This window comes from Salvia miltiorrhiza, chromosome 1 (genome assembly GCF_028751815.1).
Source record: "Salvia miltiorrhiza cultivar Shanhuang (shh) chromosome 1, IMPLAD_Smil_shh, whole genome shotgun sequence".
Lineage (NCBI taxonomy): Eukaryota > Viridiplantae > Streptophyta > Magnoliopsida > Lamiales > Lamiaceae > Salvia > Salvia miltiorrhiza.
This window is the reverse complement of record NC_080387.1, coordinates 63,230,130-63,253,637: the sequence shown is the minus strand read 5'-3', so window position 1 is coordinate 63,253,637 and position 23,508 is coordinate 63,230,130. Positions and strand designations below refer to the sequence as shown.

Here is a 23,508-nt window from a genome sequence, read left to right as displayed (position 1 = left end):
GATTGATGATTACTTGAGAGCATGTTCTCAGTAATCCTAGTTGGTTATTACATAACTTTTTTCTTTCTGAGAGAAGAGAGTATGTAATAGAGTTCGAGACTAAGACCGAACTCAACGGTTGTTTGGTACCGCCAAACCATACAGATGGTCCCTTGGCACCAGTCAAGCCAAGTGGTTGTTGTGTAGTACCAGAAAATTAAATAGTTATGGTTGTGGTTTAGTACCGGTTTAAAACTAAACCAGTTGGGTTACCTTGGCACCTAGAAAGCTAAGAGGGAGTTCAGCTTAAAGGAACTGACTCCAATTACCTTAGCATAGCTGATTGGATATGACGGTGTCAGGACGTGCTAAGTGTTAAATCCAATTCCTGGTGGATTGGTAGGTTTGCTGTGCACCTCTAAGCATAAGCCAGAGTATTTGTCAGACAAATAATCTGGCTATGGATGTAGGGGAGATGTCTCCGAACCACGTTAAAATCCTTATGTTCTTTACTTGCTTTCAGTTATTTCCTTTCTCTATGTTTAACTATTTTCAACTGAACTGAACTAACTGAAAAGTGAAAAGAATAATTTTACAAGTGACAAACTTTTTTCTAAAGGCTATTCGCACTAAGTTTAAATTCCGTTGTTCAGATATTAATCTTACTGATGACTGATAGTCAGAGAGATTAATAACTCTACTCTATTATATAAACTAGACTGAAGCCTTAATTGAATATCAGTCAAGCCCAGTGTTCGACTGCTGTCAATTTACTGAATTACCTTCAGTATCAGTCTACAACCTTTTCATATTGAATTTGGTTAAGTTTGTTTGATTTGCGAAAAATAGCCTACAGGTGTATTTCCCCCCTCCCCATACACCTGTCAGTCAACCATCCGGGACCCCAACAAAAATAATTGAATGTATTGTGAGAAGAGAAACGATCTCATTAAAAGTAATATTAATAATATAATTAGTTATTTTAGAATATATTTGAACTCTTTAGTTATTGTCATTATGTAGACTGTTATCCGTTGTGGTTGGTGCTCCTTCGAACACTACTATATGTATGTAACTTTTTAGAAGATATACTTCAAGCTTTTATATTTGTGAGACTCCAAAATTTTGTGACTTATAATCTCCTTATAGTTAGGGTGTGTTTGCTTTGAGGTATAAGGAAGGGATAAGATCATTTATCACCTTATATCTCGTTTGCTTTGATGTATGAAAAAATCCGGGCAAGTTGTATAATTTTTCGGGTAGCTCCTTATCCCTTGGGAAATGGATAATTTTATAACTAAGAAATGGTGATATAGTTTTATACCATATATCTTATAAGGAGTGAATAAATATATATTATCCTTTAAACCAAACAAGATATAAAAAATATGGTTCCCATTTTAAGTGATACATTTATACCCTTAAAGTATAATCAGTTAAGATTATGGCTAGATGTGTTCGTGCTTATATTCTGTTACCATTCACGTAAGAAAAATATTAACTTGAGCTACAAGAGAAGATCGAGGGATTAATAGGAGGAAGTCTTATTGTGTAAGTCCTCTATGTAACTTATCTCTTGGTAGTGAAGTGTTTCTCCTAGGGCGAGATCCCCAAATTTAGGTGTTTCACCGAATTGGGTTACTAAATTATTGTGTTGGTTTATTGCTGTAATGTTTGTGTTTACGTGAATGCTCCTCCCCGGCGTAGAACACGTTATGATACGCGTGTCACCACAAATTTCACGGATTAAGTAATTTTTTAAATTGTATTGTGAATAGAAAAAGTGACTCACTGTGCGATAAAATAGATAAATAAACTGATGAATTGATGATTATATGTTGTGTATAGTTTTTGTAAATAGAAATAATTTTTTTTTTTTATGAAAGTACCAAAATAGCAAAAGGAAAATATTTTTCAAGAACATATGGAGCAGTGTATTTGCCTTGAAGGGTGTAGGTAGAAAAAGTCTGTACTTGACTCTGTTTTTAATATATCGAATTCGAATTTTTGAAAAATCATTTTTTGATTCAATTTGGTGGTGCTAATAGTTTTATGATTAATTTATAACAACATATAAAAAGATATTTAAAAAATGTTGGTAGGGGCTGAAACTTTTCCTAGCTCCATGTGGCTCTGCCATTGTTTGTCTATGCTCCTATCGGAAAAACTATGTCATCTAAAATTAAAATATGTATGCATGAAATGATCAATTATTCCCCTCAAACAAAAACAAAAATGATCAATTATGTGATTATACATGAAAGTTGTTCTTTTCTTTTTTCAAACGAAACGACTTGTAATTTGTATCTCCTCCTACTAGTCGTACAATGATACAAAGAAGCATTATGAGATGTGGACTATTACTACGGTCAAGGTAGACTTTATATAATTAAATATCTGATGATTTCAAAGAAAAATAATACAGTAATGTAATATGCTACAATTCTTTCAACCAAATGAATCGTGTACTATTGTGCCTTCAACACTTTACATCGATTATTAGATATTTTTGTCTGTGTTGTAAATTGTAATGGGTTCAGTGAAAATATTCAACAGATTTACTTTAGGCAGATTAATGTTTCTTTATACATATATATATATATATATATATATATATATATATATAGGGTTAGCTTATATTGAGATTTTAAATTTTTTGAGATTTTGAGATAAATGAACATATCAATAAATTCTTTGAACATAACCAATATAACTGATGAACATATGAATCTATTTAATTTATTTAAAAAACACGCCACTTGTAGGGATTGAACCCCAGACCAACGCGCGTTCATAAAAATTAATTGACAAGTTCATCAAAATGTACTTATATGTTCATTTATCTCAAAATCTCAAAATATATATAAATCTCAATTGAACCAATTCCTATATATATATATATATATATATATATATATATATATAATTTTATTTTATTTTATTTTAAATAATGATGTTTAATTTATTTTATACTAATACTTTTTTATGAGAATAATATATATAATATTATATTGTTTTTATATTGGGGTACTATTAGAATAGTGAAAAAATTTATTTGAATCACCATCTGTATATATAGGTATACTAGGGCATACCATAGTTATTAGATAGCTATGCATTATCTTACAATATCTTAACACTTGGAACATGCGTTTATACCAAATTTTAATTTAGATTTCTCATTTCTTGACGTAAATCAAAATAGCATCAAATTTCTCAAAGACGAGACATGTATAATTTGTGAAAGAAAAAGAATTAATTGGTTGAATAATGAGATCATTAGATGATAAGCATGAGATCAGGTGGAAAAGTACAAAAGAATATAATAATATAACAGACAGAAAAGTTGTGATCGAAAATTATTTAAATGGCAAAGACTTGGACAAAGTCAATTGCACGTCACTGCTTACAGAATCCCAAGACTGCAACTTGAATCGCTGGTCATCAACCATTTCTAAATAATACTTCGTCGCTCCTTGTAAAAAGTAGTAGTACTATGAATTTTAATAAAATAGTAGTAAAATATATTGTGAGCAAAGAAAATGTTACACTTTATTATGAGTGAAAAAACTTGTTAAAAATAGATTGATCCAATACCTTTTAGGAGGACAGACGAAAATAACAAATTAAATACATTTTATGAGGATGAAGGGAGTACTACTTATTCACATTTAATTAATATTCTTTATTTTTAATTAATTATACAATAAGCCAAACATCGCTCTATTGACTCATTAATTTGGGAGTTTGGAATGCTGGTGGAAGCACAAAATATTTTTTGTCAAACTAGGTTATATCTTCCGTTTTTATATATGCATGTTAGTTCATTTTTTTTTTTTTTGAGAGGTGCATGTTAGTTCATTATGTACCTTAAACATTGAAAATGTGTTCGCTTTGAGGTATAAGGAATAAATATTTTTTTTTTTAATTTTTTTTGTTCATGAAAATTATGACAATTTAGTTCGATATAGGTTTTAATATAATATTTGGTGAATTATATATAATGGAGAAAAAGTCTTATCATTGTATGAAATAGGTGATTGAGATTGGATCAAGTGTAAGCGACGAGTGATTTTTTTTTGTAAATAAAGAGTATTTATAAAGGTAAAAAATACAGTGGGATGCATGTCCTGAAGAAGGAAATTGTCATACTTTTGGTGAATGTCATAGGCACAAGGAGTACCTTATACTTTATTTGCTTTGACGTAATAAAGAATTTAACCAAACCGTATAAAATTATGGGCATCATAGGGCAAAGTATAATTTTATACTTAAGGGAAATGTTATAATTTTATACCACCTACATTGAGATAGATATATTATTATTCAAAATAAATAAGATATAAAAAACATAATCCTCACTTTAAATAATACATTTATGCCTCATATATTATCTCTCTATTTGAAGGAATAAAAGACAAACGCACCCCCCTGGTATTAAGTTTTTGTCATTGGATAAATTAATGCTTATCAAGGTATGTATAAACAAGATTAGGGTATAATATTTGAGGTTAATTATAAACATTTTTCTCGCACGGAGAATTTGTGTCAACAAATTGACTTAATTGCATGGTTAGATCGATTGAACCCATTCTGTAATTTCAAATTTTTATTTGAGTAACTGGATTATACAGTGGGAGTCTAAGATGAGATAAATTTAACAATTAATGGACGGAACTTGCTTTGAAGTAAGTAGTAATAGAAAAAAGAAAAAGTATATGTTGGATAAATTGACAGGTTTTAAATGAATTTGCAAAAGGTAAACCCCCATTTGTTTTCATATTGTTGTTTGTCAAAACAAATAATTAAGGTAGGTATAATGATTATTTGACTCGTTTTACCAGATTAATTCGTGAAACCGAAAATGTTTGTTGTATAAGGCGTATAAGAGCAGCCGCATTGGACAATTCGATGGCCCTTATTCGAGTAACTCAATGCAAGGCATGCCTATTCGAAGGCTACTCGTTCGTTCGAGTATACATGATCTTGCTTAAATTATGGCGCGTGTTCTACACGCGCCCTTATTAAAAAAAAAAATTTAAATTTTGAAAACGGCAACTTTTTGGCAAATTCCAATTTTTATTTTTATTTTTCGGTCCATTTGACCGTTTGTGAATTTTACTTTTTTTTTTTCTTTTTTTCTCTTCTTCAAGTAAGTATTTTTAAATTATGTCTTTAGGTTTTTTTTTTGTTATGTTGTAAGATTTTAAATTAATGCAATTTAAATTTGAATTAAATTGTGTTATTTAAATTTAAGCAATTAAAGTTAAATGAAAACCATAAAAATCAAGTAGGCTATCAAGTAACCCCACTGTGGCCTCTTCTACTCAATGTGGTCCCCTACTATCAAGTAAGCCCACTGTGGATGCTCTAAGGCGCATTGATGCCAATCTTGACTTATAGGGGGGTTGGTATTTAATTAGTATCTGCCCTCTTCATGAAAATAATTAGTATCAGCCCTCTGTGTAATTATTCATCTACTAGTACGACCATCTGTGCGATGCACGGTGAACATTAAAATTTAATTATATATTTAAATAAATAAAATTAAAATATATTTTTAAAATAAAATAATTCACATCAATTACTCAATAAATTCAATATTGAAAATATAAATTTTTTTATTTTGTATAAAGTGTATTCCATCCGTCCACGAAATGTTGTTCTAAAGGAGGAAGGTACAAGTTTTAAGAAAAAATGTGATGTTTATTTATTGAGTAGAGATAAGACCAACAAATGAAGAAAAGTGGAAAAAATTAATTAAGTTCGTGAGTGGAGAATGAGGCTCACATGTTAATGAGTGGAGCAAGAGATCCACAAATTATTACTAAAATATATTAGGACATTTTTTTGTGGACGGACTAAAACGGCAATTTAGGACAAGATTTCATGGATGGAGAGAGTAGTTATTAGATAAATAAATATTTACATTCACAAACATAAGTGAAAAGTAAAAATTTAATGTCAAAAGAAAACAAAATATTTTAGATTTTTATACCGTATTAAATTTAAGATACATATCGAATATTTTTTTCATGAATCAAATTTCACGATTGTTATAAAAGAATGGGCAAAGGTGCACATTAGCCTCTAAACATGACACCCCTATAGCTTTTACCCCCAGGATCGGTCAAGGCGCGTTGACCTCCCTGCACTCTCAAAAGAAGGGTGCAAATAACACCCCGCATTAAACGGCCGTTTAACGCCATTTAACTTTTTTTTTTTTTTCTGATCATCTTCTCCAGCTAAATTTCTTCAATTTTTCGGCGAAACCATCCCACTTCGGCAAATCGGATCTCGACATGTCGATGTACCTATCCGGCGACGACGACGAATTCGAGCTCCTCCGCTGCCGATCCACGGCAGCGTCGCTCCAGATCTCCACCACCGCGGCGTCCACGTGCCGGCGTTGAGGCTTCTCCTCAAAAAATTCGCCGTCGATTTCCCCAGTAAAACCTCCTGCAAATTGCTGATGAAATTCCTCATAAATCCGACGCGAATACCAGCGAGCAGCGACCGATCCAATTTCTTCTGGAGCGAGGAAAACGACACATTGTGAGCCGTACGACCATTCTGCATCTCCGCGAGGAAGACGACGCCATTGTTGTCGGCAATCTCAACCTCTCATAGATTTTGATTTCGATTTAAAGTTCGGAGCTCGACATGTCGATGTACCTATCCAACGACGAATTCGAGCTCCTCTGCCGCCGATCCACGGCGGCGCCGCTCCAGAACTCCACCCACCGCGGCATCCATGTGCCAGGATCGAGGCTTCTTTCGTGGTCAGTTTTCCCGCAGTGGTCAGTGAATCGTGCTTTCGTCGTGGAAGGAGATGGAAGCGATGGGGATTGTGTTTTCCGATAGATGAATGTCGTCGGAAAATTGAAGAAATTCAATCGAAGAAGATGACCAGAAAAAAAAATTTAAAGTTAAACAGCTGTTTAACGCGGGGTGTTATTTGCACCCTTCTTTCGAAAGTTCATGGAGGTCAACGCGCCTTGACCGACCCTGGTGGGTAAAAGCTATAGGGGTGTCATGTTTAGGGCCTAATGTGCACATTTGCCTAAAATAATTATAAAAAAATAGAAAGAGAGAGAGAGAAAAAAAAATGAGAAAATTAGTGAAAAAATTGATGGGAGAAAAGAGAGAACAGGGGAAGGAAAAATTGGTGGGAAAAAACTTCTTGTTGGGTCCTGGAGGGTGTATGGGTGGGAATACATATGTAGGCTATTTTTGGCGGAAAACAAACAAAGCAAATTTCAGTTGGAAAGTGGTTGTAGACTGATACTGAAATGTTTTCAGTATTTTGATTTCAATCAAACACAGAGCTTTAACTGATATCCACGTAAGGCTTCAGTATAGAGTTTGTTAAAATAGAGTAGAGTTATAAATCTTACTGACTATCAATTGATTGATCAGCTAGATTAATAACTCAGCAGCGGAAATTTAAACTTAGTGTCAATAGCCTTAGAAAAGTTTGTCACTTGATAAAATCATTAGTTACTCTTTTCAGTTAGTCAGTTTTAGTTGTAAACGAATTTAATGCAAATAAGGAATAACTGAAAGCAGATAAAGAACACAAGGATTTTTACGTGGTTCGAAAAATACTTTCCTATATCCACGGACGACGGCCAGATGATTAGTCTAACAGACACTCTGCGCTAATGCTTACGGGTGCACAGTAAAGCTTGAACTGAAAATTAAATTTTCAGTACCAACACACTGGGTTGGATTTCTTGCTCGCTCTTTGCACGTTAAGGCATACAAATGCCTTTGTAGTGCTTGGCTAAGATCTCTGGAGTCAGAACACTGGTCTGAACTCCGCTTTACTCAAACACTCTTTTCGCTCGGTTGAAAAGGGGTTTGAAATCTTCCAACTAAGATTACTAAGAACATGTTCTCAAGTAATCGATTCTAGGCTTAGGATAAAACAAGAGTTTCCTAGATATCTAAGAGAGTTTGGGTAATCACTAAGACTGATTTTACAACGATTGAGTACTCTCTTCTTCGATTCAAAGTTTTGTCTATGTTGATGCTGGCCTGTGAATTTGACAGAGCTTCAGCGTTAGTCTTTGAACCGGTGAAGATTGCAGGCGTTCCTCAAGCTCTATTTATAGGCGAATTTCCGAATAGTTTCGTTGGAGAAAAGGTCTTCAAAATTTCTACCGTTGTGAGACAATGTCAATTCTTGGGCTAGGTGGTGATAAAGTATCTTATCAACACCTAATTCTAAGTTGCGAGTTTTACCTAGTGTTGAGCGTAAAAATTGAGAGAAAAAGTTGAATTGCCGAGAAAGAAATGATATTGATGTTGTATTGAATGAAGAGCACGTAGTTTACATAAGGGAATGCATGGGGTATTTATAGAGTACAAGCTAAGGGTAAAATGGTAATTTCATCTCTGGAAACATGCTCCCCGCGTGATCAAGGGCATAATAGTAATTCTGCCCGCAGGCGCGCGATTCCTCCGCACTGGCGCGTAGACAAATTATCCCTTTTTCTTTTGGTGATTCCTCTGAGTAAGCCGCGTTCCTCTGGTGGGATCCATTCCTCTGACCCGAGTAACTCCTCTGGCCGAACTCATTCCTTTGACGGAATCCGTTCCTCTGGCGAGGTCCATTCCTCTAACCCTGGTAATTCCTCTGTCCGAGTTCATTCCTCTGCTCTGCATATATTACTCTTCATCAGATTTGAATTTTTATAGTACCTTTTTTTCCAAAATCAATGTCAATGAAATCATATTTGTTTTCAATATTTTGTACCCGAATAGTAGGCACGTTTTGCACACAAAAAATACATGCAACCATGCCCTATTTCATTCTGATTTTCATGGAGCTAGCGTGACAATTTGGAGTAATTGACATTTGACCATCTTTAATGAGGTGGTAGCACTGGAGCTGCATCTCCAAGAGTTTTCAGGGGAATTTTACTTTGGAGAGGTAGAGGAAGATGTTTAGAGTAGAAAAGAGAAAGGAGATGTGCTATCGACTCTTGAGAGTTGAGAAATGCGAAGTTCAACTAAGGAAATTTGGCTCATTGAATTTAGGATTGTAACTTAATTGAATCGAAGCGAATATCACCATATTCAATTCGTATTCGTGAAAATATTTTAATATTTGATTCGGTATTCAATTTTGAGTACTAAATTCAATACAATGTTGTTTTCTGATTTTTCAATTTGATTCGAGTATTCGATTTATTTTTCATGCTGTTTGATTCGATTTTAAATTCTAAAGTAAAAAATATGTAAAATATGTAAATTCAGTTTTCATGATGCAACGTTATATTTTTAAATTTTATGACCGATATTTATCTAGAGGAGGGTGAATTTTTATATAGGTTTTTATCAATAAATTGAATTCTGTCAAATAGAATATCTACTAATTTCAAATCAAATCACATTTTCATATTCATATTTAAATATTAATCGAATGAAATTGAATATTTATAATCGTATAATATCAAATACAAATATTAAAATTTCGAATCGAATATCTAATAAAAGAAAAATATTTGTTTAACTTATAACTCAAATTGAATTAGGACAAGTGAATATGAGTTAATTATGCAAAGGATCGGAAGCCTAGGATCCTCAAAGCGACTATGACATCTATATAATATATAAAAGATGAGTTTTTCCCTCCATTTTTTTCTCTTTTTTTTTTCTATCTTCTTCCACCAATTTTTTCACTATTTTTTTCTTTTTATTTTTTTATATTTTAATTATTTTCTAAACGTCACAAGTTATGAAAAATATAAAATATTTTATTTTCTCTCTTTATTAAAAAATTGAAACTTTTTATTTATGTTTGTGTATGAAAATAATTATTATGATGAATAATACTATGTAATAGTAATATATATAATGCAAATTTTAATTATCGAATAATTTTTAAATTTATTTAATAACTAAATTATCATTAAACTTAGTATAAATTGAAAATTTAAATTTCTAAATTCAGGATTTTATTGAGTAATTGATGTGAATGTTGTATTTGTTTATATTTTGATTTTTATTATTTATATTTATTTATTTATTTATCTATTTATTTAAATTTATCGTTTAATTTCAATGTCCGTCGTGCATCGCACGTATGGGCGTATACTAGTTTGTACTTAATATACACTTAATCTCTACACCATATAAAAATAAAAAATTTACACTACATGTAAACGGGATCTTAATATCAAGTGAAAAAATTACATTGTATCTATATAAAATTGAACCCAAATTTTTTCACAAAGAAGAAATTTGTAATTTCTTAGTTTTTGCCACTTGATCAAGGTTTTATTGGCCTAAATAATACTCCCTCCGTCCACGAAAGAACTTCCTATTTTTCTATTTCCGGACGTCCACGAAAGAACTTCCTACTTTTTCCTATTTTGGGACAATACCCCACCACTTAAAAAATACTCCCCTTTTAAGACAATTCCCTCCACTCAAATAACATTAATTAAAACAACACAATAAATTATTAATACTTTTTCACAATTCACAATACACTTTACAACTTTTTCTCCACTCTCAATACACTATACAACATTTTATTAAAACTCGTGTCACTCCCTCCTAGGAAGTTCTTTCATGGACGGAGGGAGTATACTCTTTATGTGCCCATTTTGAGAATTTAAGTATCAAAGTGACGCATTTCAAAACTTGAGGGCCGAGGCAAAACATTACTGATTTAAAATATAGAATTAAAAGTCAAGTCAACCGAAAAGGACAAGACAGTACAATCAAGTACAGCACCCATCATTTGACCAGTTTAGTCTTTCGATGACACTCCAATTATATAATTATTGGGAAAAAATAGATTTTATTAGAGGCAAAAATTCCAATTAAAAAAAGAATAATATTGGAAAATTGCCCAAGTAAAAGAAAAGGAAGAAGAAGAGCAAAATATACAGACATAAAAATAAACGAATTTAAGAGAAAAATAATCAGAAGAAACCCTTTTTCTCATTTAGCACCGTACAAAAAGTCTCATTTTTTTTAAAACACAAGAAAATAAGTTTACACCGAAACTTTTGGTGTTATCTATTAATTATTGATATTGGTATATATGGAAGTTGCTAGTAAATAGTAACACTCCAAAAAACTAGTACTATTCCTCATGTTCTTGATTAAACAATAATAACCTCAAATGTAAACTAAAAAATATCCTCAGAAATCATGAATCACCCTGAAAAATTAAGTTAATTATTAAATTATTTAAATATGCCAATATCGAACATACTTCAATTTATTTTGTTGAGGGGGACAAGCAATATTAAGCCATTCAACCAACTACATACACGTACAAAATGTTGTTACATGTTTTAACTAATTTTCAAATTTTTAGGTGGGTGCATTAAGTAATTGCAGTGCAATTATAAAATTGTGGAGCGTTAACATCCACACATCAAATTACTAGTAATTCAAAGAGCGTACAGTGTAAATCCACATTTTAAATCATGGTAAATTATTATTGAAATATATATATTTTTTACTAATCTAATGGGATATATAAGACGTTGACACAATATTACTATGTTTGATATTAATCTGTCGACGAAAACATTTAATTCTACAGGCTTGAAATGCGACTATGATTTAGTAAGCATTTAGCCTCTCTTTTTTTTTTTTCTTTTTTGAAAACCAAGAATTAAGAGGCAGAGTATTTGCATTTTTACTTACATTTTGGAGGGTTATGATATAAACACTTCTTAACATATAAAATATGAACTACCTAAAATGTAATAATTTTATGTAGAACATGAATGAATTCGTTGTGTAAATGATGAATTGCGAAAAATAATTTTTTTTGCTACCTATGGGATTCGAATTCGGACTCATGAATTCATCCACTAAGATGATGAATCAACCGTAGATATTTGATGATCTAAGGGCTGAAAATGGATTCTATTTTATATTCTTAAAGATGTTTTTATTTTAGCCCACCCCTTACATGATATAATATCATATATATCGTAAAAATTAAAATACTACTAATAGTATGATTTATGATTTTAGAACTTCAACTATATCTTATAGAGATAGACCAGTATAAAGAACTAGCTAGTTCCCACCGGAACCGCGTGCACTTATTTATATTTACAATAATTATATACAACAATACTCATTTTGTTATATTGCTTCTATATATTCTGAACATTCTTTTCTCCATTGTCCGAAAGTCGATCGCGTGTGGGACAAAATCAATCAATGGATCGGAATGAAAACGGCTAAACCACAAAAAGTCGAACATCATTTCATGTCTTTCATTGGAGGAGGAAGAGGTAAGAGAAACAAGAACTTCCTTAAAGCTCTTTGGATCGGGACTGTTTGACTGATCTGGAAGTATAGGAATGAGAGTAGGTTTGAGAACAAGAATTGGGAGGTGTCCAATCTTGTTAATGAGGTCAAAGGGAGGCTTTGGAGCTGGAACAAAATCTACCATGTGGTCGAGTCCAATGTTCCTTTTACCTTGTGGTGCTCTAACGAGTACGCACCACTTGTATGATGTTTTTGGTACTCCTGATACCGTCCCAGTTTTTTAATAGATTTTTAATTGATCAAAAAAAAAAATATTGCTTCTATATATTTGTATAATGCCCAATTCGTGAAACAACTTAATTACTTATTATGCAATCTTTCTTTTCATATGACAAACATAAATCATATAAAAATTTAATTGATTCAAAGTTAACTCGCAAAAAAAATTGATACTCCCATTTTTCATTTCTGTATCTAGATAGTATGTTTTTTTGGAGAATTTATTTGGATAGGTTTACTCCAAGAATAGTGAATACATATTACTCACATAAGGCAATCAATTTGTATAAGAAAATATATAAGTAAACTTCTTAATATGTCCATATTTATTATTTAATGATGAATTAAAGTTAGAGTAAATTAAAGAATTAAATAAGAATATAATATTAAATGAGTAAAAAAGATTGTTGTATCTTCTTTTATAAAAATAAGCCTATATAAATGAGACATCCAAAAAAGAAAACAAACCTATGTATACGGGACGGATTGAGTAATAGGTACATATGAATCAATGTTTATAAGAAACCGTAATTACGTTGCTTTACCTAATCTCGTTTGAACTTTGAACTAATTAATACAAATATAGGTCATATAAAATTATCAATACAATTAATCATAATTATCTTCATACATATGTCAACAATATTTCATGCTCATGTCATTATTAGTAAACAGTGGGCTCCGAATGGGAATCATGCCAGATCTATGCTACAATAATATATTTGCTTAAATTTGTTTAATTACTCAAAATATATCTATTTTACCGAAAAAGGTCAACTGAAATTAATTAAAATAATCTTTCCTCGAGATAACGCATCGACCAACCTTCAACTTGTTGCCTGCTAATTAAATAGGACAAAAATAAAGAAATCTCGAGACCCAAGTCAGCCTAATACAATGCTGTTACCTAACATGTTATTTAATTATTAATGTTACTGCAAATACTTTTGACTAAGTATCTTTCATTTGTTTATTTACATAAATTTCGAATTTTAAATTGCTGGAAAGGAATTTGATTTCGAACGATATGAGTATGTGAAGATCTATCATCTACGCATAATCGAGTCTTTTATTAAGAATAATGAGACATTCGTTTTTCATCGTACGTTGAAGAAGTTGCGTGGGCCATAAATAGTTGCATATGAAAAAGAGATTTTTGCTTTATTATTGGAATTAATATATGCCCATATATAGTGGTTTAACTTGAATTATTTAATGGCGATTTCTAAATAAAGTCTGCTTGCACTTTAACTAATTTAGGCGTATGACATGTCATTTATTGGGAAGAGAAAAAAAAAAACATGATTGGAATAAAAGTTTTAAGCACACGGTAAAGTCGTTACGTGTGTTTATTTAGTTCTTAAAAAAACTTTCATCTCTAGATTATTTATTATGTCTTAATTATAACTCTCGTATTCTTAAAAAAAAATTACTATCCGTTACTCGTTTAAGATTTAAGAACGGTAACTTGTTCGTCTATGCTTTTAAGTGTTAATCATATGTATATAGAGGAGAATGGAGTAGCTCATAATCTCGCGCAGTTTGTGCTTATCGGCAGCCAGTGTATTGGACAGTCAATTTACCTCGTTGGCTTTTTGTTTTGGACGCTGAAGATGATTCTTAATATATGGGTATGTCTCCGATTTCATAAAAAAAAAGGTTAATTGCGTGTAATATTACGAACTTTGAAGAAAATCCATTTTCCTCACAAACTTTTAAAAAATCAATAATTATCAAATACTTTCAAAACTCTTCAAACTCCCCATACCAATTTTTATGATAATTACAAACCTACCCCGTATTTATACAAAATTGTAGAAAGACCCCCACATCCTTTCAATATTTGTACAAAATTAAAAAGGACATGTACATGTAATTATTCAGACAGAATTACCCTTATGAGTTTTCTATAATTATAAAGCTATAATAAAATAAGGCCCAACATGCTTTCGTATCACTTCAATATAAACATTATCGTAAACCAACTTTATACCTTTAGTCGAACTGCTTCTGGGATCTGTTTTGTTGCGTTTTACAGACCCTTCGCCCTTCCGGGGTACGTCAAACCACACACTCGCAAGAGATGGTTGCAACACTCCTCCTTTAGCAACAACTGTGAATTACCCAGAGTCTATCATTCTTGTTTTTTACAGATAAAATTCAACCACACAGACACATTAGGTGATTAACGATGATTTTCTCAATAAATTAAATACTCATAATATAATTCCTCAATAAAAATTCGCTCTGATACCATTTTAGGCGAAAACGTGATGCGTATGTTTTATAGTTATAAAAGAACAAATTCATTAGGGACATTAGTCTGAAATTGAGGTTTTTAAACACCTTTATTCAAAAGGCGGGGTTGTTGTGTAATTTATTTTTTGAATGGATCAATTTTGAATATTCAAGATTTAATGGGATCTGTTTTGAATAATCAATAATTAAATCATGGGCAATTCGAACAGATATCAAAGTATTTGATTAAATTTGGATATTCTAAAGTTAATGGGGAAAATGAATTTTGAACAAAGTTCGTGATATTATACGCAATTAACTAAAAAAAAATTAAATATTATTATCAATACTATCTGTTATTTTGCTACTTACAGTGACGGACGCACGGTATGCACCACGGGGGCATGGCCCCACAATATTTTTAAAAAAATTTGTTTACAAATTATATATATATATATATATATATATATATATATAATTAAAATACATAATAAATAAGTACATTTTTAAATCTTCAATTCCCAATAAATATATACTCCCTCCGTCCCACGAATCTTGACACGTTTGGATTCGGCACGAGAATTAAGGAGTTGTAGATTAGTGTTTTAAGTGTGTAGTTAATAGTAAAATATAAAAGTGATAAAGTAGGAGAGAGAGAGAGAGAGAGTAATAAAAGTGATAAAATATGAGAGAAAATGTAATAATTATTACCCAAAATAGAATCGTGTCAAGATTCGTGGAACGGCCCAAAAAGGAAAACGTGTCAAGATTCGTGGGACGGAGGGAGTACTTAATTTGAAAGGGTATTTGTCTACACGATCGAATAGGAGATAAATGGATAAATGATAGTTTGATTGTCTATATTGAAAAATATATTTTTGATAGTCAATTATGTAAATTTTTCAGTCAATGAAACTCGTAGATTTTAATTGTAATAGACTTGAATTATTACGTAGATAATTTTTTTAAACATATTTTAAATTTATAGTATGCTTATATTTTGTGCCCCACAATAAAAAAATTCTGGATCCGTCCCTGGCTACTTAAGTTTGAAAATACACAGAAGGTATAAGTAATAAGATTACATATCGATAATCACATCACGTATATAAACACACGAATTTTATTTACTAATTACCCACTAAAAACATTTGAGTTTTAGTACTATGGATCGATTTGTAGTCTAACCTACTTTAAAATATAAATTGTTTTAAACTTTCGTAGTTTTAGGTTCTATGTATACACACACATATTAAATTTTGACGAAACTTAAATTCATAATTTTAGGCCATTACACATCGAACCTGTTGTTATCAATATAATTGTGGCAAAAGGACAGATGTCCCAGTTTTATTGTTAGACTATAGAAGAAATAATCAACGTGTTAATAGCGGGCAACGGTACTTAATTAGTACTAATTAATGAGTACAAAACTATAATTAGCAAGTGATACACTACCGAACTCGTTTGAGTTAGTTTAACATTGCGTCATGAATGATAATGCTAATTAGTTACGCGCAGGTATGTGAATTTGGTTATTATTCAATGATATAATATGAATTAAGTTGGATGTGAGCAATAAATTTACAATAATAGAATATATAATTTCCACAAACTATAAAGTAGCTAATCAGGGCGCCATTAGATGAGCTAATTGAACTAGACTTGACTCGGGTCAAGTTAAGAAGATTAAAATGCATTTTCTGCTAGATATTTCTACGTAGAACAATGCTTATTACAATATTCATTCGTTTACTTCACTTCCTTTACGAAATTAAAAAGACCACGCAACTATTTTCAGATTAATTAATACTCGAAATATACGTGTGAATTAGGAACATAAAAAGTATTTGATCCCTTATGGGGAGGAAAGACCACTTATCTGTTATTTTTAGTATTCTTCGCTTTGGACGATGCTTTCTCTTTAATTGTAAATTTATCATGGAAAATGAAGGATAAACAAAATTTCACCATTTATATCCTCTATTTATTTTCTCACATATCCTACTTACCCTTACTCATTCCTCATTTATATTACAAAGGAGGGATAATATTATCCCTCCAAAAATGGTGTGATAATATTATCCCTCATTTGTAGTGTAAATGAGGAATGAGTTAGGGTCAAGTAGAAAATGTGGGAAAAGAAATAAATGATTTAAATGGTGAAATTTTGTTTATTCTTACTTTTTTCATGATAAATTTACAACCAAAAAGAACACACTCTTTAAAATTTAAAATACATATAGATACTCAGACATTTATTACTTGAAACTTTACAAATATACCATCAAAAACAAATACTTATGTCTATCAATTAAAGATGGAATCAAAGAATAATACTAAACCAACCTACAATTATTCGTACTACTTAAAACTGGATCCGTCGAAAGAAAGTGATTAGAGAAATAAGAGTGCGAGCTTAAAAAGTGATCAAGATATTTTTAGCAATTTGCCACTATATTCATTGAATAAAGTTATACCACTATTAGTTTGATTCATGTTACTTTGTAAGGTAATATTTCATTCGTTTTACATGTTCGGTGTGAGGAAACTAGAGAAACACTATGACATTCGACAAAACACAACAGTAAAATTTAATCTTACTATCAAAGATCAATACCATTTGTTCTAAAAAAAAAACCATTGGAATTCCTCCTAACTACATTAAGAGAAATTAATTAGCCAGAAAAATGGTGTTTATCATTTGCAAATAGACATCGGCTATTCAAAACAATTAAACAACCATCATTAACTCAAAATACTTCATCATATAGTGATGGAAAAAAAATATAGTACTAAAGATAATTAGAAAAACAGAGTTCCATCCTTACACGCCTTGATCTTCCCCCACCCCACCCCACCCCCCCACCACAGATATTAACAGAGCTCCCCATTTTACCCCTCCCCCAAGTTTCTTTGCAGGCTAACTGGAAAGAAAGAAAGAGAACTACAATTACAATTTTCTCCCTAACTACATAACCCTCGACGACTCCAGGGTCGGGAAGCTGCAAAAGGAGTCGAAGTCAATTCCCCCCGCGCCAGTTCCGCCATCACCCGCTCCCACCGACATCATATACGGCGGCGCCGCCAGAGACGCGGCGGAGCCATCCAGCAAGCGAACCGACGTGTCGAATGTCGGCAACGCAGTGCCCTGCTGCATCCGGCCGAACGCCCTCTGCGGCTCCGGCTTCAGCACCGGAAGCTGCTCGCTGAAGCCGCCGAATCTCACCCCGGTCACCTGCTGCACCATCTGCCGGAAGTTCGCGGGATCCGCCGTGATGAACGTAGTCGTCGCGCGCTTCGACGCGCGCGACTTCCGCTTCGCGACCCTGCCGCTCGGCGGCACGCTCCGGCGCTGCTTCGACACCGGCGCGTAGTTCTCGGAGCCTCCGGAGGCGGTAGGCGTCTGGAGCGGCGCCGGGGCCTCCGGCTTCGCAAAGAGCGAATCGACCATTTCGGCGGAGAAAGCATCACAGTCGGACGACGTCGTCGAGATCGATTTCTGCAGAGCCTTTGTTAGGGTATCGGTTTCCTTGGTGAAGATATCGGCGAGCCAAGCGTCGCCGAATGTCGGGCGGAACATCCACGGCTGCTCCATCGCCATCAAATTATCAGACGCCATTTTTTTTGGGTTCCACTTCTCAATCAACACCCGCAATTAGAACACAATCGTCACACTTCCCCCCCAAAAAGCAAACAGAATAACGAAAATGAAGCGAATTTTAATATCAAACGGCTTTCAATTACGCCATGAAACAGAGAAAAGATGTGAAAAATAGGTGGTGAAAGCGTAAGTTGGAGAAATCTGAGTTGGTATCGCGGTGCAAAAATGGAGGTAATGAGTAATCTAGAGAGGTAGAGGTGAGAGAAGGAATTGAGGAGGAGAGGGGAGAGGGGTTAATAAATAGGGCGGTGAAGGAAAGAAGCGCGTTTCTCGGGACACGCGGCAGCTAGAGATGTACGGATAGTAAACCGTGGTTTAGTAGAGAGGGATATTTTTGTAGTGGTGATTAGACTGTAATTTACTGAGCTAATTAGGTAGCTGCAGTGCTTGACGGCTCTAATCGGCTTCCGTCTTACTCGGCTCAATAGCGCCGTGTTTGGTTTGTCTGGTTCCGACATTATCAAATTTCGATCTACCGTCAACACTGAATGAAGTTTCCATTTTCTTTTCCTTTTTTTGAGTGGAAACTTTACCCATAGTTCAGTTGTGACAGCAGAAAAACTACTACTTCTGGGTTTAACAAATGTTCAACGTTTTAAAATTTATACTTCATCCCATTTATAATACTAAGTTTTGAAAAACTTTAATTATTTTTATCTAAATGATATTATAAAATTTAATACTGAATTGCCTTTCATATTAATTTTTTTTAATAAGTATGCAAAAATCTAAAAAGACTTATTTAAAGTTATGAATAAATGGTTAGTATATATTTAATGATTAATCGTTTTTGGAAAAGTTCAGATTATGTTTGGTTTGGATTAGCTGCAGGGCAGTAATGACTAGATGTAGATAAAGATTGACTTGCATTGATTTCTAGTTTCTAGACGCAATCACAATGAGTATATAATTTTAAACAAAACATCAGTTAAGAAAGTTCTTACATAATTGATACTCCATCCGATGAGGTGTCCCCAATCGTCAAAATACACATACCAATAAAATAAGATATTTTATATTTATAACTTTAATAATTATCATAATAAATGCATATATACAACTAATTATTATATTCATACAAGTATTAAATAAAGATAAAATAAAAAAAATATCATAAATATACTCTCAAATTTTGAAATGAAACACTTATTGAGAAACAAAAAAATGACCTGAATTGGACACTTATAAAAAAACGGAGGGGGTATACAGAACTCCCCTTCCGTTTGTCCCACATGATTTTGGGCATCCCATCTATTTTCTTATTTATAAAAAGTTTACCTTTATTCACCTTTTTCCTTTTTCATCTATACATCAAATACTATTTTTTAATTTACGTGCTAAAAAAATGTCTCTAGATAGTTATGACGAAAGGAGTAATTTAAAATTGTGATGTATATATTTCTTAATTTTAATGTATATATATCTTCATTTAAAATGGTGATGTATTTCTTAATTACTATAATTAATGTTCTTACATAAGGAGTGTAATTTAAGGTCCATTCCACTCTGTCAATTGTAATTTTGACGTTTTCAAAATATGGTTTTAATAATCAGATATATGCAGTACCTTTTATTTTATATTTTTTGAATCAGAATTATAACATGTATCTAAATATAATCAAATAAGCAATTCATATAGAGACAAAATCTCTAACAACATAAAAGTGAAAAAATAATAATAAGTAGGCGAAAACACTATACAAAAAGGGGAAAACTACGCCATAGGCAATACGTTTTATTTAATATACAACATTCTTAAGTTTCTTAGCAAAAAATATATTTTAATTATATAATATGTATTTCTTCAGTCAATCTTGATGAGTTTGTGAAAAAAGATTGGATCAAATTAAATTAAAGTGTCAATTGTGAAATTGTTTTATCTCTTTTCAAGTGTCATATCACAAAATTTTAGTGTAAATAAAATTGTGCTATACTTTCAATTATATCCTCATCTTAAAATTACGAAAATAACAAAAATTTAACAATTGAGGGATAATATATTAATCCAGAAAAAGAATTAATTAAGGATACAAATATAAAAGTATCTTCTTTCTAGATATATATTTTTTGTATTACATGACATTTATTTAAAAATGAAGAAAATGTATTATATCTATATTTTTACGAATTTATTTTTATTTACCAGTGCAATATCAATGGCAATGGCCCATTTATATCACATATCAATATGGAATGCAAGAAGATGTTTCAACGATCCCATCATCGTCCTCCAAAAAACAAAGTTTTAATGTTAATCGTTCTATATCTTAATCACTATTTCCAATCAACTTCAAATACAAAAAATCGTGAAGATTTTCTATTGCAGAATTTTTAAATAATAGAGAATAAATTAATATAAGTTGAACTTTATAACAATACTACTTTAATCCATAGCAATGAAAACGATAACATGCCTAGCTAAAACACGAACGGCATAATTAATACTCTCTCTCATTCATAAAAAAGACTTTTATTTCGGTGGATTAGATAAATAAGATTGATCATGGATCGAATGGATAATTGAATAATTCACTTAACTTTGGAGTGATAAACAATAATTCAATTGGATAATAGATATGAGCCTAATTATCAATCATGTAAATTAAACAGTTAATTAAAGTGAATTATTTTATCAATAAAATCAAACGTCTCCTAAGAATATGCATGATTGTTGATAACACGAATTTTAATAAATGTTAGACGAGTGTGTTATGCGTAAAATAAATGACTCCCTTTCATTGTAGTCTTATGATAGTGAGATAAAAAAAAATATTTCATTCATCCTTAAAACATCTTTCTAAAAGGAGACGACACGAATTTTAATAAAAATTAATTGTGTATTTAATAAGTTAAAAAGAGGTTCCACAAATTATAAAAAAATGATGATATAAAAAGTGATGATAGTGTCTAATGGACCAATTAATTTGAAAAGAGACAAGTCATTAATGGTAATATACCTAAATATGTGAAAATTGTAAGGGTAATAGTTAGTGAAATTAGTTCTAAGAAATATATTAGAAAAATATATTTGGAGACAGATGAAAAAAGAAATAAAGGAAGATGTTTTAGAAACAAATGTAGTAAGAGATTTGTAGAGGGCTATGTATGATAAATTTTAGTGGGAATTATCACATACAGCCATTTTTGTTAAAAACATAAGTTTTATAGCCCTAGTTTATACTAGATAAGTTATATAGTCATTTTAGGCTTAAAAGACTATAACACCCTTTGACTTTTCTGAAACTTCGAGTACTCGATGACACCATCGTATACACCATCGAGTAATAAAAAAAATGAAGATTTTCTACAACACTATCGAGTAATCGAAGTACTCGATGGTGTACACGATGGCACCATCGAGTACAAAAAAATCAAAGGGTGTTATAGTCTTTTAAACTTAAAATGGCTATATAACTTATCTATTATAAACTAGGGCTATAAAACTCATGTTTTTATGAAAGAGGACTATAATAAGATTTCCCTAAATAAGTTGATAAAGTAGAAGTAAAAATTAAAGAGTTTGTGATGAGATAATCTCTAAAAATAATACTTCATCCGTCCCACGAATCTTGACACATATTCTTTGTTGGGCCATTCCACGAATCTCGACACATTTCCAAATAAGGTAGGAGTACTTATTACATTCTTTCTCGTACTTTATCACTTTTATTATCTTCACACTACAAAAAAACGCGTAATTACCGGCGGCGATTTTGCCGTCGGTAATTAACGGCGGCACGACGGCGGCATTTCAGGCGACCCGAACTTTCGCAATCACCGGCCAATTACCGACGGCAAAATCGCCGCCGTTAATTTTAAAATACGCAATAATTAATTAATTTTATACAATTACCGACGGCGATATTGCCGCCGCTAATTAGCGGCGGCAATTGCCGTCGCTAATTGTTAAAATATAGGGCAGCGTATTCCCTTCTTTTTTCAGTTTTGCGCCGCACGAAAAGAAACCCCCCCTCCCCTGCTGCTGCTTCCGGTCCGACCGCCGCCGTCGCCGACCGCCGCCGCCCAGGTAACTCTCTCTCTCTCTCTCTCTCTAGATCTATATATATATCTCATTAATTTTAATTATATATATATATATATATATATATATATAATTATTTAATTTTCACTTATATTCTTTATTGTAGTTCGACGACCTCGTTTAACTGCCTTCTTCACGACACCCGCCGGAAACCACCACCGTACGCTTCTCTTATTTATTTATTTAATTATTTAATTATGAATTTATTTATGTATTTAATTATAAATTAATTAAATAGATTTATTTGTTATATATAGTTAATTAATTTATAATTGACTTTGTTTATAACTAAATTATATGAAGCATGATTAATTTTAAATTATATTAATCAATTAATATATGTTGTTAGTTTAATTTTAAATTATGAAGCATGATTAATTTTAAATTATATTAATTTTAATCAATTAGTTTAAGTTGTTTGTTAGAATAATTTATATATGTTGGATAATTTTGTTAAATTAAATGTTATGTGCTATGTGTTTATGAAATGTTATGTTATTATATATATTGTGGGATAGATTTAATCAATTTCTTAAGGATCTTCTCCCTTTGGGATAGAAATTGATTATTTCTTAAGGATCTTCTCCCAACAAATGATTGTTTTTAATTTAATTACCCTGATTTTTATTGCTTTTATTTGTATTGTATTATTGCTTCGACATTGGGGGGGTCAGGTAGACCTAGTATAGGCTTAGTAAATTAGGACCACTATGGTCACTATAGTTGCTGGTAGAGTCGAGCACTTGGTAGTTAGGATAGTGGGGTTATGCTGTCGAAATTTTGTTGGATTTCAAGTAATTTATTATATTTTATTTGTTTTTTTCAATTAGAATTTGCAAGAATGAGTGATAATCGTATATGGATGTACGCGAGATACAATGATCGTACTGCATTTGAAACGGGGCTTGAGTTTTTCCTTGAGTGGGCGAGAAATCAAACGGCGTACACAGATGGACAAGGTAACATTAGGTGCCCGTGTAAGAAGTGCAAGAATCAAGCGTATTTAGATGTACCTACGGTCAGAAAACATGTTAGTAGGCTTGGATTTGTC

At 31.9% G+C, this 23,508-nt stretch overlaps 1 protein-coding gene across 1 annotated transcript; it reads right to left on the bottom strand.

Moving 5' to 3' along the window:
- Window positions 1-17,321: 17,321 nt before the first annotated feature.
- Window positions 17,322-18,888, bottom strand: LOC131003941 (calmodulin-binding protein 25). Its single transcript, XM_057930509.1, has one exon. It carries the CDS (start codon window positions 18,371-18,373, stop codon window positions 17,723-17,725), a length of 651 nt encoding a protein of 216 aa, XP_057786492.1. The 5' UTR covers window positions 18,374-18,888; the 3' UTR covers window positions 17,322-17,722.
- Window positions 18,889-23,508: the final 4,620 nt, after the last annotated feature.

Coding starts and splice junctions, on each gene's coding strand:
- LOC131003941 (XM_057930509.1), bottom strand. CDS start 18,373: ATGGCGTCTGATAATTTGATGGCGATGGAGCAGCCGTGGATGTTCCGC.